The following is a 15,150-nucleotide window of genomic DNA, read 5'->3' as shown; positions in this document are numbered from 1 at the left end:
ACTATCAAACCGAAATTCAGCAAAATCTCAACGCAACGTAGGCTTTGGAGTTGTCTTCGCTTCTATCCTCTGTAGGCGGAATGTTCATTCTTTACATCAAACAAGGTGCTGCAATCATCTTATTGTATGCCTCTGTTGATCAATATGCACGAACGCGCTACTTCACACATCTTCTATCTCTTTTTACACTTTCTTCTGTCATTACACAAGCTTCATCTCGCTAGTTTTATACTAGGAGAGCATAGCTGCCCACTATTGTCAACTCGTAGAGAGTGTAGCCGAGGCAGAAGTCTCACCAGTGTAAGTTTCCATGAAAGCTGACCCATGATGCAAATCGCCAAAGGACGTTTCGTGTCGACATGAATTTTGCTGGTCTTCTAATCGAAAGAGTATGGCACCACAAATGTGCCAACGGCATCATCTCATGTAAGTGTCTCTCGCGTTTATTAATATGTAGCTGGACGAATACAATGGTGTATGTTGGCTGGCTTCATCACTAATAACATTATTCGAGCGCCGACATCTATGGCGGTAATGCAATTTTCAACGATAGAACGCTATCGTATGCCACAGGCACCCTGAAGGTTTATCGGTGTACAAGCGTGACTCCATCAAGAGCGTCTGAGTATCCTAGTGCCAAAGGTAGATTAGCGAGTGTACCCAAGACCACCAAGATCTACGTTAGATAGCGATTAACGAATAAGCTGAGCTGTTAGTAATCTTTCCGCCTCAACTCAACCCGAAAACACCATCATGTTGTTCGCATCCCAATCAAACATCCCAGAACATTATCAACCAATCCACCTAGCCACCCTCTCCCACTCCCCATCCCGCCTCAGACAACCCAAATCCTCCTCTCGCAAACACATGGCAACAGCCACACTCCCATCCCTACTCTTCGGCATCAAATACATCAGCCCCTCCACAGGCACAAAGCCCGGTCGCCGCACAGCAACCGCAGGACCCAGCCCAAGTCCAAAATCCCACTCATAAGCCGGTACTTTGGTCCACGAGCTAAGCGCAATATCAACGCTCATATCGAGGGTAGCTGTCGGACTTGTTTTCGCTGCATTGGCTGGTGATTGGGCGAGGAACGTGGCGAGAGAGCGTGTTCGCCGTGCGAGGTCTGAGGTTTTGGGGTCGATGGATTGGCGCATGGTGGCGGCGATGTGGCCGAGAGGAGTGGAGAGGAGGGTGGATAGTGTGTAGGTGGTGTATGTCATGTTTTGGAGTATGCCGGGGTAGTTGGGGTGGATGTTTAGGTAGCGTCTGGCATCCACAGCTCGTGCGAAGGTCGTTGATATGTTAGGGGGTAGGCGTGTTTGTCTTGCGCGTAGAACGGAGAGGAAGATGAAAGCGGAGAGGGCGTCGTCGGTTGATATGAAGGTGGTGGAGTCTTGGGGAAGTGTGGTTGTTGCGAGGTGCTTTAGTGACTTTAAGGACGATGCTGAGAAGTCGAAGTACATCCAGCTGCAGTTGACAGGTGCTCCAGTAACCGTTGACTCGGCGGTATCTAGCTCTTTGACAACCGTGGGAGCTGGAGGAAAAAGCTGGTTCTGCAGTTCCATTCCAGGGTCCCAGCCCTCATCCTCAATAAGCGGTACAACACCCGTTCTTACCATATTACCTACCTTGAGCTCCTCTTCAGTGAACTGCTCACCTCGACATGCCTTGGACAACCAGCCTATCACAGCCGCCTGTCCCATCATATCGCACACATTATGTTGCAAATTAACACAAAGCACCATACCACCACGGATATAACTGATCTGCACAAGCATCACCGGAGCAGGTCGATCATCCTTCCCAGACGCTTCTCTCGGATCAACCCCCAAAGCAGCGAGCGTAGGACACGGCGCCCAAACACGCTCACCCAACATCTTCATCGGGAAACCCGCATCTATGATCTGCGACGCGCTGGGTATCTCCGCATCGGAAGTATAATCTCGTACGATACATTGCGGCACCGGTTCGTACGGCCGGATCCTGTAAAGGGGCGCGGCCTTAGATTCGGAATCGGAGTCAGAATGAGAATTTGCGTCGACGTTGACAACCTGACCAGCAACCCACGGGAAAGTCTTTGCTAGCTCTGCCAATCCGGTGGTGATGATCGCAGTGATACCGTCCCGTGACGCTGGTACCAGCCCCTCCGACAGCGGAAAGAACAAGGCAAGTTGGGTATAAAGCTTGAACAGAGCGGGCTGGGCACCCATCAGGTCGATGTCCATATCCAAATCCGGAAGCGTCATGTTCGGCAACTAGGATACGTGCGGTGATCCTTTGAACAACATGTCAGTTCCAACGATGGCGTGATGGGATTTGAATGGCAACTGTATAGTAGTGACATTCTGGGCTTACGCGTATGGTGGTGCTGGTGATGAGGTGCCGTTTTCTTGGACCCCGCAGTGGTTGACTGACTGAACTGACAGGTACGGACGTGTCCCGCCTTCTGAAACTGCAAACGCGTCAAGGCCTGACGCAGAATTGACCGCAGTTCCTCCTGCTCGTCTCTTGCGTGGGGTCTGGACTCGCTGATGGTGTGCAAGATAGATGGGATTATCCTAAGCAGCGTTGGTAGCGGTTTACTTTGTACACAAGAACAAGTGCGCAGACGGCGTAAACTCATCATGACTCATTCTGATGCTGTGAGACGTTGCTCAAAGCATCGTGAGATGAATCAAGATTCAGCTTTGAAGGGCCGCCGTAGCGATGGTATCTTGTGAACTCCATCCCACAAAGCACAACATCCACCTCTCGAACGTATATGCATCAAAGGGCCGCCTGGTTATCGTCGCAACAGCCAGCCAGTGCACATGGGTGAAGTCCCATCGCTAGCCTTGCCGTCTCGGGGGACTTGCAGGGCACTTTGATGACCCGCAGTATGCAATGCTGCCCAACTTGACAGGAGAATGCCAGAAACGCCCCTCTCCTTTTCCCACCAACACGTCGAGGGAAGAAGAGGTCAGAAAAAGGACTGCCAACAATAGACTCTGCCCGCATGCAGGCAAATTCACGGTGGCGAAAATTTCTCTCGTTCGTTCGCAGTCGATATGCACGGCGCCTGGGTGTACCTGGAGCTACCAGCTGCACTCGCCGCCTGTACGTGCTGGGATATCGCCAACGTTGGCCCGCTGCCGCAACGCACGCACGCACGAAACAGCAGGGGAGGCAAGGGATTGTCTCTCCCCCTCCCTCGTTACTGCACGAGCAAAAGTCTCCGTTTGCCGCTCTCGTCTCCAGCTGCATTGTGCTTTGATTCATTTGTCGATGGAGGAAGTAGAGCGATTGGCTGGTTTGCCAGTAATTCAAATACAAAATCCCCGCTTGTCGCTCGCGTGGGAAGGGCTGGCTCTCGGGGTTCCACATGTCCTCAGTGCCGGAGTCGGGTCGGTTGCTTTGTGGGGAAGACGTACCGGAACATCGGAGACACACTATCCGGGACGAAAAGATGAAGATCACACATGTGAAGAATCAAGGCAGGAGGAGCAGGAGGAGTAGTCATGTACCAAAAAACATAGACGTTTAATTCGAAAGGTATCTCGGGGGGCGTTATAGAAGAATGTGTGACCCAAACTGAACCCATGACTTTTCCGTCCTTATTCCAGGTTTTGAGATTTCCAAAATGCCATGCGCTGCTGACAATAAACACATGCTACCACAGTACCCGTCTTCCAGATTGTCGACATATTGTTGCCTTCTTTTCGCAACCCGCCAGCCCTAGCCCACTTAATCAATTCAGCCGTACAGTGTCATGCAAGATCTCAGTTGCTGCGCAGATCTCGGTCGTTAAGGAAATAAGAATAGGCTAATGTTCGTAGTACTCCAGATACTCCATGGGTCTCATGCAAAACCAAAGTGAGACCATCGATGCAAACGCCGCTCATATGCCGACGCCTTGTTGAGTGCTTTCTATCAGTGATGTGGCACGACAGTGGGAGGTGTCGTAGCCCGTTATGGTGCAGTAAATCCAAATATGTATGTCGGAAGGCGTATCGGTCGCTGGACCGAGTGGATGTCGAGCCGGGAGCTCATAGAATGACGCACTTCGGTTTCTCTTTGCCGCGCTTGTTGCCGCCCGTCATGCCGGCACCCCGTGTGCGACGGTCACCGGCTCCTCTTGTGCGGTCCTTCTCGTGCAGGCCGGTACGTACGCGGGCTTCTTTCCTGTCTGTGGGGTTGCGTCCGCTGCCTTGTCGTTGCCGTCGGAGCTGTCTAACGACGTCGAAGAAGGCTTTTTCAACGTTGACGCAGTTTTTGGCGGATGCCTCGACAAAGTCGCAGCCGAGTTCTTTTGCAAGAGCTTGACCCTCTTGGGTGGAGACTTCGCGCTCCGTGACACGGTCGCATTTGTTTCCGACGAGCATCACAGGGGCCTGGCCGAACATGGGAGCTGATGCGCTGATGGGCGAGCCGGGGTAGGTCGGTGAGCCAGCCATGGCCGTCTCTTTGACGCGCTGTATTTGGCTGTGGAATCGCTGTATGCGGGCGAAGGAGGAGCGTGATGAGATGCTGTAGACGAGTACGAAGCCCTCGCCGTCGCGTATCCATTGGTCCCGCAGGGCGATGTATTCTTCTTGGCCAGCCGTGTCGAGGACTTCGAGCATGCAGGACTGGCCGTCAATTTGCACCTGCTTGCGGTACGAGTCTTCAATGGTGGGGTCGTAGGTCTCAACGAAGTGGTTCAAGCACAACTAGCCGCGGTCAGCCAATGTCAAGGGAATGGGGGAAGCAGGAGGGCAGGGCTACCTGTATGGTCAAGGCGGTCTTTCCCACACCACCGTCGCCCAGCACCACCAGCTTGTACAGCGTCATTTTCCCCGCCATGGTGTCGGTAGGAGAGCAGAGTCGGCCGCGTCAATACAGGCAGCGAGTCAAGAGCGGATGGGGCACAGATAAAGGACGGGGCGTGGTGCAAGCAGCTCGCCACGTCGTCGCAGTATCGTCTCGTGTACAGCAGCGGGATTGCAGCTGACCAGCGGGCTCAGCGGGTTCAGCCTAGGTTGCGAGCTGCGAGAGATCCAGAGGGGCGGGACGAAGGGGGCGGCGCGGCCAGAATGAGCGTCTCGATGTCGTGGTCCCAAACGGCGGTCCACACTCGCACGGCAGCACAGGGGCGCGTGTCGACGGGGAGCTGCAGGCGCTTCAGAATGGATCGGCTTGGGTGAGCACAATGGTTGCACGCAGACGTCGAGGCGGAAGCGAGGCCTGTGCAGCTGGGCCGACGCAGAAGGGGCGGCAGACGCGAGCGGGGAGCAGATGCGCGTTGGAGCAAGTCGAGTTGGGAGGTGGTCCGGTGGTGGTCGAGGGGATGGGAGAAAGTTGGGCGAGGCGTCTTGACGTGGTCAGGGTTCTCTGCGAGTGGCTCGTGTCCCCACGTGAAGATGTGGATTTGGAAGCGGGCGATGGACAAAGCGATCAGGGCTTCTAGGGTGCAAGCGTCCGAGTCCGGGGCATCACCTATCAGCAGCAGCGTCTACTATCGGGGCTCCGTTGCATGAGCGCGGGCGACGTGGGATGGGCAGGCAGCACGGAGGACGGGGGCAACGATAGCGGCGTGATGGATGAGGGAGGTCAAAAAGAAACGCGATTAGTCGACATGGGCCTCCGGGGTTTTTACGCTTCTGCGTCGAGTTGGCACCTTGGGCCTTGGGCGACGGCGCTGCAGCACTGGGGGCTGCCAAACGTCAATCCGCCTAGTCCTATCCAAGCCATGCAGACGAGAAACAGCCCAGGGCCTGCAGCCAGAAGCACTCAGGACCGCCTCGCCGACCCGGCCCCGTGGCTGGCTGCTGCGTGCCCATATAAGCCGACGACGCCGTGCCGCCCCAGGTCGTGGAAGCCTGGTCTCACTGTGTGCGCCCGTCACGTCCCAAGGTGGTGCCGTCACGACCAAACGGCCAGAAGAGCTGCCGTCGTCTCAGTGCGCAAGCGCAGGCGGCAGGCCCTAGGACATGCTAGGGCTGCAAACGGGGGCCCCCTTGGGGGTGCCATTGGGGAGAGAGGCACTACACATGCACCCTCGACTCTGTAGGAACAAGAAAGCCGCCGAGCGGCCTGCCCACCAGCACGCTGACTCCCGGCTCCAGCCACACCAAGGAGTCGAGGGCTCGCTCACCAAGGGCGGCCAACTCCATGACTCCAACGACTCCAACATGTGAATGCTGCTTCGACATTGCAGGACAGGTCGGCCACTTTTGCGCCAGGGTTTCAGTCGTCGTCCGGCGTGGGCTGCGAGGCATGGTGCTTCGGGGAACTGGACCCCAAGCCGCGACAGCGTGTAGCCGATAGTCGCTTGGCCCACTGTTGCGCTCCTGATATTCTGCCGAGCCGACGGGATCACTGCACCAACAGACGTCGTCGCCGGCACGCCTCTGGCCATGAATGCGGGCGGCGGCCTGCTATCTCATGTCAGACGCCTGGCTGCGACGACTTCTGCCGGTAAGAAAGCTTGTGCAAAGCTGTAGACGACGCGGCGCGAGGCATAGCCTGACCAGACGCCAGACTAGCAGTGCCAGCGCGACTGTGACGAGGCTCCCTGACTCCCCGGGCAGATGCGCCAGATGAGCGACCCAGGGAATGCCTTGATATGTGCGCTGATGAAGTGTCAAGCTCCCAGGTGGGCGGGAACATGGTAGCTCAGCACGAGCGTCATGTAGGTCAGCCCGGAGCCCAGTCCAGCGCCTGGGCCATGGCTCGCAGCAACGTGCAAGCACGTGTTTAGGTGGGGCCACCAACATGCGCTGTGACGGAGCCGGATCCCTTTTTGCCCTGCTTGAGTTGGACCTCGAGTACCTGTTGGTGATGGTGACGCGGCGTTGAGCGCTGGGGCGTTGACAATGATTTCTAACGATTCTAACGATTCCTGGGGACGGCCCGCTGCGACTCCGTTGATTCATCCGGCGGCGAGGCTGCGAATACGAGCTGCCGTTGGATCGTACAACGAACGTCATTACAAACGCTCTATATAACGAACTGATAAGATAATGCAGCAAGGTTGGCATATACGCGACAAGCGAAGTGAGCGGCAATTGAGGAAGGCACTGAACATGGAAGGAAGGCACGGGGGGAATCTTGACCACCAAACATAGGCAGGCACGATGGGAGAATCTTGACCAAACAAAAGGCGCGATGGAAGACCACATATACCCTTGAAGCCCTACATATTATCACCACCCATCCCATTACATCTACAACTTCGCCCGCGCCTCCGTAGCCTTGTGCAAATCCTTGCCCTTAACCATAAAGTACTCCCGCACCTTCTCCCGCGCAACATTGACAGCCTCGCGGTCCTCAATCGTGCTCGGAACGCTAACCTCCTTGTCAAACTCCCCATGCGTCGCGTTCTCCAGTAGCTCGCGCAGCACTCTCCTCAACGTCTTGCCGCTCCTCGTCTTCGGGATCATGCCCTTGCCCTGGATGATGCCTCCGAGGCTGGCAATCGCACCAATCTGTTCGCGTACTAGGCGTTGGACTTCGGCGAGGAGCTTGTCGTCTGCTACGGCGGACTCGGAATGGTTGTTTGTGGATAGTGTGATGAAGGCGAATGGGAGGTGGCCTTTCAATGCGTCGGGGATGCCGACTACGGCTGCTTCGGCGATGGAAGGATGGGTCGTGATGGCTTGCTCGATGGCGCCTGGATATTGTCAGCTCGAGCTCGCCATCAATTACATAAGTAGAGCACTTACCAGTACTGAAGCGGTGGGCCGCAACGTTAATCACATCATCCGCCCGTGCCATGATTGAAATGTAGCCCTCCTCGTCAATCATGCCAGCATCGCCAGTGTCAATCCACTTCCCATCAAATCTCTTCATGTAGCCTTTGTAGAAGCGCTCTTCGTCCTCCCACAACGTAGTGAAGGCAGTTGGAGCAAGCGGTATCGCCATGACAATGTTGCCCATCTCGCCTCTCTTCACCTCTTTACCCGAGTCATCCACAACGCGAACATCGAACCCAGGCATCGCCTTTCCAGCCGAGCCAGGCTTGACGGGAAGCGGCGCGGGTCGTTCTTGAGAAGAGAAGTCCAGTCCGGCAGAGGCGCTGAGTGCGATTCCAGAGATGGGTGAGCCTGATTCGGAAGACCACCAGTTGTCTACAACCATTGCACCAGGAGCGCAGTGCTTCGCGAGTAGCTTTTGGTACATTTGTATGATGCTCGGTTCGCTCCTCTCTCCTGCCAGGAACAGGGCCCTGAGCGTCTTCAGTGCACCCTTTCGTCCTCTCGCCTCGAAGAATTCGTTATCGCCGTCATCCCTGCGAATTGCTCGTAAAGCTGTGGGAGCGGTGAACATGGTCGTCACCTTGTACTCTTCAATGACGCGCCAGAAAGTGCTCGCATCGGGGGTTCCAACGGGTTTGCCCTCGAACAGAACCGTAGTGGCGCCAGCCAGCAGCGGAGCGTAGACGATGTAAGAGTGTCCAACGACCCAGCCGATGTCACTCGCTGTGAACATGACATCGCCGGGGCCATGGACTCCGAACAGGTACTTGATGCTGAAATTCAACCCAACGGCATGACCACCTGCTGAGCGGACAACGCCCTTTGGGAGCCCGGTTGTACCCGACGTGTAGATGATGTACAGTCCATCACCGCTCTTAACAGGCACAGCATCGGCCTTCAACCCCCTGTTCTTCGCGCTTTTGACTAGTCGTTGCCAGTTCCTTTGACCCTCCTCTTTGACTATGGGATCCCATCGAAGCTGATCTCTCTGCCAGACAATGGTCTTGGATGGCTTGAAGCTACTCTTGTGGACTGCTCCTTCGATCATCGACTTGTACTCAGTGGGTTTCTTCGCTCCTTCAATGCCGCAAGAGGCCGTCATGATTGCGACAGGGCGACTTGCCTCAATCCGCTGTGCCAGCGCTGCGGGCGAGAAACCACCAAACACAACCGCGTGTATGGCTCCCAGCCGGGCAATAGCCAACATAGCAAAGAGCGCAGCTGGTATCATCGGCATGTAAATCAACACGACATCGCCTTTCTTGACTCCCTCTTCTCTCAAAACACCCGCCAATGTCTCAACTTCTTGTAGCAACTGCTGGTATGTGTACTGCTCTTTCTGCCCGGTTACCGGACTATCCCAGCAAATAGCTACTTTATCGCCATTGCCGTTTTCCACATGGCGGTCCACACAATTGTAAGTCGTCGAGATCTCGCCATCGGCAAACCACTCCCAATGCTCATGTGAGACATTGCTCTTCTTCAGGTGTTTGACGCTCCTCTGGAACGCCTTGGATGGCTTCTTGTGCCAGTGCAGGTTGTTCGCCTGACGCTGCCAGAACTCCTCGGGGTTGTCGATGGAGGTCGCATAGACCTTGTCTTGGATATGTTCTTGAGGCATATTGTCCGTCCGTTTCTCAGATGTGAATTGGTTTCGTGAAGCAGAGAATGCAAGTAGTCTGCTAGGTCTAACAATGAAGCTAACGCGGGCAATGGGGCTATGAGCCGAGCAAGAACTAAGCGATATGCCGGACCTGAGGATAGTGAATGCGGTCAAGCACGAGTAGCTCTTCCGGGAAAGCATATGGGCGTCATGAGCACTGATGTTTTAGAACGTTGCCGATCGGTCCAAGGGGACCGACGACGCTGACCTCGGAAGGAGCTGGCTCGGCCTACCCCAAGTTCCCCCGCAAAGCGCTAGTGTGGGGTGCTAACACGGTTGGGGATGACGTCTGCTTGGCAGGCTTCTAGAGGAGCTTTGTGCATGTTGTCAGCTCGATCTAGAACTACTTTGTGTTGAATTGTGTTCTTTTGTGTAAAGCGCTTAAGATGCAGGAGATGGTAGTCTTCCAGGCGGACGGTGTTGGGACGGAAGTGGCTGGTGAGCTAGCACTGGAGAGATCAGAGCTATGACGTCTACTCCACGCGACTGCCACATGGGACGTTCGCGCCTCATGGCTATCAGAGTGTCGTGATACGAGTATTGTATTACGAATACGACATTCTGTATGATTTTTGTTGCGCCCGTAAGATCTAACCCACGCACATTTCCGGAAAACCATCTATTTCCGGGGAATCCTACCGGTGACGTACATACATAAACAACCACCACCACCACCACCACCAACTACACCATCAGCCAAAATAAACTTTCCACCTCGCCAACACACCACACCACCACCATCAACCACCGCAAAGCCAATCAAACAACGCACCATGTCTCTCACCCCACCGCCCAAAGCCCTCCTCTTCGACATCTTCGGCACCTGCGTAAACTGGCGCTCCACCGTCACAACCGCGCTATCACAATGCGCCCACACATCACTAAACTCCGCCACCGCATCCCTAGCCTCACGCCTGCGCCTCCGCGCCTCAGAAATGAGCGACGAACACTGGGGCCAATTTGCACAACAATGGCGAAACAGCTACAAGGCTTTTACAAAACAACTCGCAGCCGACCCATCGATACCATGGGTATCTGTCGACGACCACCATCTAAGTGCACTCAAGAAACTCATTACGGAGTGGGAATTAGAGGGTCTATGGGACGAGGAAGAGATCCGCGCGTTGAGTCTAATATGGCATAAGTTAGACCCCTGGGATGATTCAGTCGCTGGTATGGCGTTATTGAATCAAGGCGGTTTTCACACATGTATGCTGTCGAACGGGAACTTGAGTCTGCTCTCCGATCTACGTGCGTACAGTCAGATACCGTTCACGCACATTTTCTCCGCCGAGATGTTCGGTACGTATAAACCCAGTCCGAAAGTTTACCTGGGCGCGGCGGAGAAATTGGGGCTTAAGCCGGAGGAGTGTGCGATGGTGGCTGCGCATTTGAATGATCTCAAGGCGGCGAAGGGGTGTGGGTTGAGGACTGTGTATGTGGAGAGGGCACAGGAGGAGGATTGGAGTGAGGGGAAGGTTAAGGAGGAGAGGGAGGCTGGGTGGGTTGATGTGTGGATTGATCTGAAAGAGGGGAGTGAAGGGTTCGTTACCGTAGCGGAAAAGTTGGGTGTGAATGTGGATATGGAAGGGAGTATGGAGACTAAGAGGGTGGTGTCGCTTCCTACGAAAATGGATTGAAGGGACGGTGGATGGTCTATCGGGGTGTTCGGTGTGGAACTTTGGAGACCATTACAGTAATGACATGTTACCATCGCTTCTTCACCCGGGCTTTGGACGGCTATGGCTTCTCCAAGTCATTACTCTGATTGTTCGCTTCACCCTTTCCGTACTGCGGATACCCCGGCCTACCTTGTGGTCTATTTCCTGTTACTTGAACGCCCAATTGAGTCTTCAAATCCGCCTTATGAACAGCACCTTCGACGCACGCGAAGACTCGAAGAAACCCGTGTATTTACAACCACCATTCACAAAAACCTGACTATCCTACACTACCCCAAACCTCCCAACCGCTATCTAATTCCTCTTGCCCCCATCTTTCTCTCCACCTTCCTCTTCCTCCTCATCCTTTTCCACAAACATAGTCTCCTGCGCACTCCAAAGCTCACTATACAAACCATCGCGATCAATAAGATACTGATGCGTTCCACTCTCCGCCACATTACCCTCTCTCAACACGATGATAACATCAGAGTCGTAAATCGTGCGGAGACGATGGGCGACGAAAACGGACGTGCGGCGCTTCTCTTTGACGAGCGAGTTGATGTGTGAGAGGAGGGCTTGCTCGGTGTGCGTGTCGAGGGCGGATGTCTGTGTGTGGGATGTTATGTTAGTCATTGGTGAAAGAGGGAAGTGGTAGGGAGGGATAAGGACGTACAGCTTCATCGAAGAACAAGAACGGCGGGTCCTTGAGGACGAGTCTCGCAATGGCTAGTCTTTGCTTCTCACCACCTGAAATCATCATTCCGCGCTCACCAACCATGGTTTCGTATCCATCGGGGAAACGGCTGATGCTCTCGTCGATGCGCGCTTTCTTTGCCGCTTCGATGACTTGTTCCTGTGTCGCTTCTAGGTTGCCGTAGTGGATGTTGTGCTGGATGGTATTGTTGAAGAGCGGGGTGTCTTGTGGCACGACACCAATAGCCCTCCTCAAGCTATCTAACGTAACATCGCGAATATCCTGGCCATCAATCAGAATACGCCCCTCCTGTGCGTCGTAGTAGCGGAAAAGAAGCCTTAGGATGGTAGACTTTCCGCACCCGCTAGGACCAACAATGGCGACTTTCTTGCCCGCAGGAATGGTGAGGTTGAGGTTCTTGATGATGGGTCGGTCGGGTCGGTAGCCGAAGGATACGTTTTCGAATTTGATTTCTCCCGTCTTGAGGGCGAGGGGCTTGGCGTCGGGCTTGTCTTTGACGGCTACGTTGACTTTTTGGAGGTTGAATAGTGTTTCCATGTCTAGGAGGCTTTGGCGGAGTTCGCGGTACATGGAGCCGAGGAAGTTGAGGGGGACGGAGAGCTGGAAGACGAGCTGGTTGACCATGACGAGGTCGCCGACGGTTAGTTGACCGGTGGCTACGCCGTTGGCTGCGAGGTACATCATGGCGGTAAGGGCGGAGGAGAAGATGATGTTTTGACCGGAGTTGAGGAAGGCGAGGGAGGTGGCGACCTTGATGGACGCCTTCTCGTAGTCTTTCAGAGCCTTGTCGTAGCGGCCGACTTCGTACTTTTCGTTGTTAAAGTACTTCACTGCCTCGTAGTTGATCATGGAGTCGACGGCGACCGTCGCAGCCTTGTTGTCTGCGGCGTTTGCCTGCTTCCTGAACTTGGTGCGCCAGGAGGTGGTCATGATGGTGAAGACAGAGTAGGCGGTCATGGTTGTGCCTGTGATGAGAGCGAATTGCCAGCCGTATTGGTACGTCAGAATTCCGCAAACCAACGAGATCTCTAGTGCCGTAGGGAAGATATGAAAGACCATGGCAGTCAATAAGAAGCTGATACCCTTGGTACCTCGATCAATGGCGCGCGTCAAGCCTCCTGTTTGTCTCGATAGATGGAAACTCAGGTCCAGCCTCAGCAAATGATCATAGACACTGCAAGCGACTTTACGAATAGCCTTCTGGGCGACACTGGCAAAGACGGCATTGCGCAGTTCTTGGGAAACAGTGGCGCCAATACGAGTCATTCCGTCTGAAGGGAGTCTCAGCCAGGGTGGACATGGGATGCATTGTTGGGTCTAGCTTACATGCGATGATCATAGAGCCTGCCACTGTGGTCGCCGTGCCGCCAACAGCCGCAAAGTCTATGTTCATGGCGTCTACAATGCTCTTGAAGTAGAAGGGGACTTGGACGTTCAGCAGCTTTGCGCCTACCAGCAAGCCCAGACTGATGCCGACCCTGAAGCGCGTGCCCATGTTGTCCTTTGGCCACAGGTATGCCGACATCTCTTTCATAATGGCCCAGTCAGCCTTGCGCTGCTCCTTGTTGGTCAGGACCTGCTCCTGCAGCAATGGGTCCGTCTTTGCGACTTTGGCCGCGGCGGGGTCGGCAGCAGGTTTGGTCGCTTCGATGGCAAGCTTAGAGCCGGGCTTTGGCCGCTGACCGTGCGCATCCTTTCTGTGTAGCGGAGAGCAGGTGAATACGCGAATGCCGTGGTGGAGAGGATGCGGGCGTAAACTGGACGATCGAAGACCCGGCCGACTGGCGGCGCGGGCGAGTGGTTGGATTAACATGGCGATGTCACATGTTAGGTCTCTGCACCGCTGTCACAGGAGATAGAAGCTGTGGAGAGCTTCAATGGCGGAGGAGACAAGATGACAAGAGTGTTTGCTGTGAGTACCTGGAGACATGCATCCCACGTTGTCTAGCGCGTTTTGGGCGGCAGGGCTGAAGCGAGGCGTTCTTGCATCATCGCTGCTCCGAGCTTGACCAGAACATCTTCGCCGCCCGTCACGCGCCAATTGCCCGGCACAGCCATGTTACGACCGGCTGCCTCGCCCTGGAGGAACTTCTCGCCCACATCCGCCGCTGCCATACGGCGGACGCCCGTTGCTGCGCGATGCATCAACATATCAGCTACCAGCTCGTCAAATGAGCCCGCGCTGCAGCAGGCAGTCAGTGTTGAGGGCACCGCGACGCCCATGCACACACCAGGTAAGAAGTCGATATAATCAAATAAACCACAAAAAGACTAAAGAAATTGTCAGACGCCCGATTCGAAGTCATTGGCACCCCATTCTCCCTCCTCTCCGTCTCCCTCTCCGCCTCACAGACGCTCTACACCCGCCGCGGCACACTCGTCGGCCTCAGCGGAAAGTCGGAAAACACGCTATCAACCCTCTCCTTCCTCGAGCCCCTCCAGAGGGCCCCCGTCGGCATCCCCTTCCTCTACCAGAAAGTGTCTTCGACGAGCCCCGTCACAGCTCTCGTCTCCACAAAGGCACCCATATCGAGTATCGTCTCGGTCAACATGGACGGAAGGGATGATTGGATTGTTAGCCAACGAAATGCGTTGCTTGCATGGACCGGCCACACTCTCAAGTTGAAGCCGCAGTACAATGTAAAGTTGGGGCTGGCACACTGGGGAAACACATACATTACTGGCAGGGGGTTACTTGCGCTTGCAGGAAGCGGGCAAATATATCAGGTCCAGGTCAAGGCTGGCGAAAGCTATGTCGCGCATCCTAGGTATGTTGAGACAATACATACGCCGAAGTTTATACTAACAGCATTTTAGCAACGTCGTAGCGTACACAGCCTCCAACACCCCGCCAATTCCTTTCAGATTCAAGTCGTCGAACCTCCGCTTCCAAGTGCCAGACCTTGGCTTCGGCTCAATGGTCCAGAACACCAAGTTCTTCCGCACCATGAGCAAGACAGGCACATGGCGGGCTCTGGCAACCACATATTACACTCTCAAGACATGGCTGCGGAGAACAGTCTGGGGCGACAGGGTAAGCTACAGGCCTAACGAAAGACTTGTCACAAATGCTAATTCACACAGCTCTTCCTCCGTTTCGAAGGCCCAACCACCATGCTCATCCAGTCCCGCGCTTCCCGAATCAGCGATGTCCTTACTTTAAGAAACGTTGACGAGATCGCGGACAGCCCACCAGGCGCTGTTGAGGACGCTGCCACACGGAAGATCAAAGAGGAGATCAAGTCAATAGGAGAAGGCACAAAAGCACCGATACCCAACACAGATGCATCGGGCACAATACGGTATGCCACCGTGAAAGATGGCAAGGCTGAGTTTGAGAAGCCGAAGATGGAGGAGGTCAAGGTATAGAGCATGTGTACTGTATGTATA

The 15,150-nt window shown here is 54.8% G+C and overlaps 6 protein-coding genes across 6 annotated transcripts; 2 read left to right on the top strand and 4 right to left on the bottom strand.

Annotated features, from left to right (window-relative positions):
- Nucleotides 1-791: 791 nt before the first annotated feature.
- J4E88_010395 (uncharacterized protein) lies at nt 792-2,249 on the bottom strand (the record flags this gene model as incomplete). Its single annotated transcript, XM_049403987.1, has 1 exon — nt 792-2,249. The coding sequence occupies one exon, from the start codon at nt 2,247-2,249 to the stop codon at nt 792-794; it is 1,458 nt and encodes a 485-aa protein (XP_049250212.1).
- A 1,779-nt stretch (nt 2,250-4,028) lies between these two features.
- RAS1_2 (Ras GTPase) lies at nt 4,029-4,824 on the bottom strand (the record flags this gene model as incomplete). The annotated part of the gene is made up of 2 exons (XM_049403986.1): nt 4,029-4,691; nt 4,747-4,824. The coding sequence occupies 2 exons, from the start codon at nt 4,822-4,824 to the stop codon at nt 4,029-4,031; spliced, it is 741 nt and encodes a 246-aa protein (XP_049250211.1).
- Nucleotides 4,825-7,187: 2,363 nt separating this feature from the next.
- J4E88_010393 (uncharacterized protein) lies at nt 7,188-9,339 on the bottom strand (the record flags this gene model as incomplete). Its single annotated transcript, XM_049403985.1, has 2 exons — nt 7,188-7,633; nt 7,686-9,339. The coding sequence occupies 2 exons, from the start codon at nt 9,337-9,339 to the stop codon at nt 7,188-7,190; spliced, it is 2,100 nt and encodes a 699-aa protein (XP_049250210.1).
- Nucleotides 9,340-10,154: 815 nt separating this feature from the next.
- J4E88_010392 (uncharacterized protein) lies at nt 10,155-11,021 on the top strand (the record flags this gene model as incomplete). The annotated part of the gene is made up of 1 exon (XM_049403984.1): nt 10,155-11,021. One exon carries the CDS (start codon nt 10,155-10,157, stop codon nt 11,019-11,021), a length of 867 nt encoding a protein of 288 aa, XP_049250209.1.
- A 336-nt stretch (nt 11,022-11,357) lies between these two features.
- Nucleotides 11,358-13,573, bottom strand: ATM1 (Iron-sulfur clusters transporter atm1, mitochondrial; the record flags this gene model as incomplete). Its single annotated transcript, XM_049403983.1, has 3 exons — nt 11,358-11,651; nt 11,719-13,031; nt 13,087-13,573. 3 exons carry the CDS (start codon nt 13,571-13,573, stop codon nt 11,358-11,360), a joined length of 2,094 nt encoding a protein of 697 aa, XP_049250208.1.
- A 243-nt stretch (nt 13,574-13,816) lies between these two features.
- On the top strand, nt 13,817-15,129 carry J4E88_010390 (uncharacterized protein; the record flags this gene model as incomplete). Its single annotated transcript, XM_049403982.1, has 4 exons — nt 13,817-13,994; nt 14,048-14,528; nt 14,578-14,794; nt 14,845-15,129. 4 exons carry the CDS (start codon nt 13,817-13,819, stop codon nt 15,127-15,129), a joined length of 1,161 nt encoding a protein of 386 aa, XP_049250207.1.
- Between the last annotated feature and the right edge of the window lie 21 nt (nt 15,130-15,150).

This window comes from Alternaria novae-zelandiae (assembly GCF_023758075.1).
Source record: "Alternaria novae-zelandiae strain BMP 2774 chromosome Unknown scaffold_33, whole genome shotgun sequence".
NCBI classification, from domain to species: Eukaryota; Fungi; Ascomycota; class Dothideomycetes; order Pleosporales; family Pleosporaceae; genus Alternaria; species Alternaria novae-zelandiae.
The sequence above is the reverse complement of the archived record's forward strand: the minus strand, read 5'-3'. Positions and strand labels throughout refer to the sequence as shown.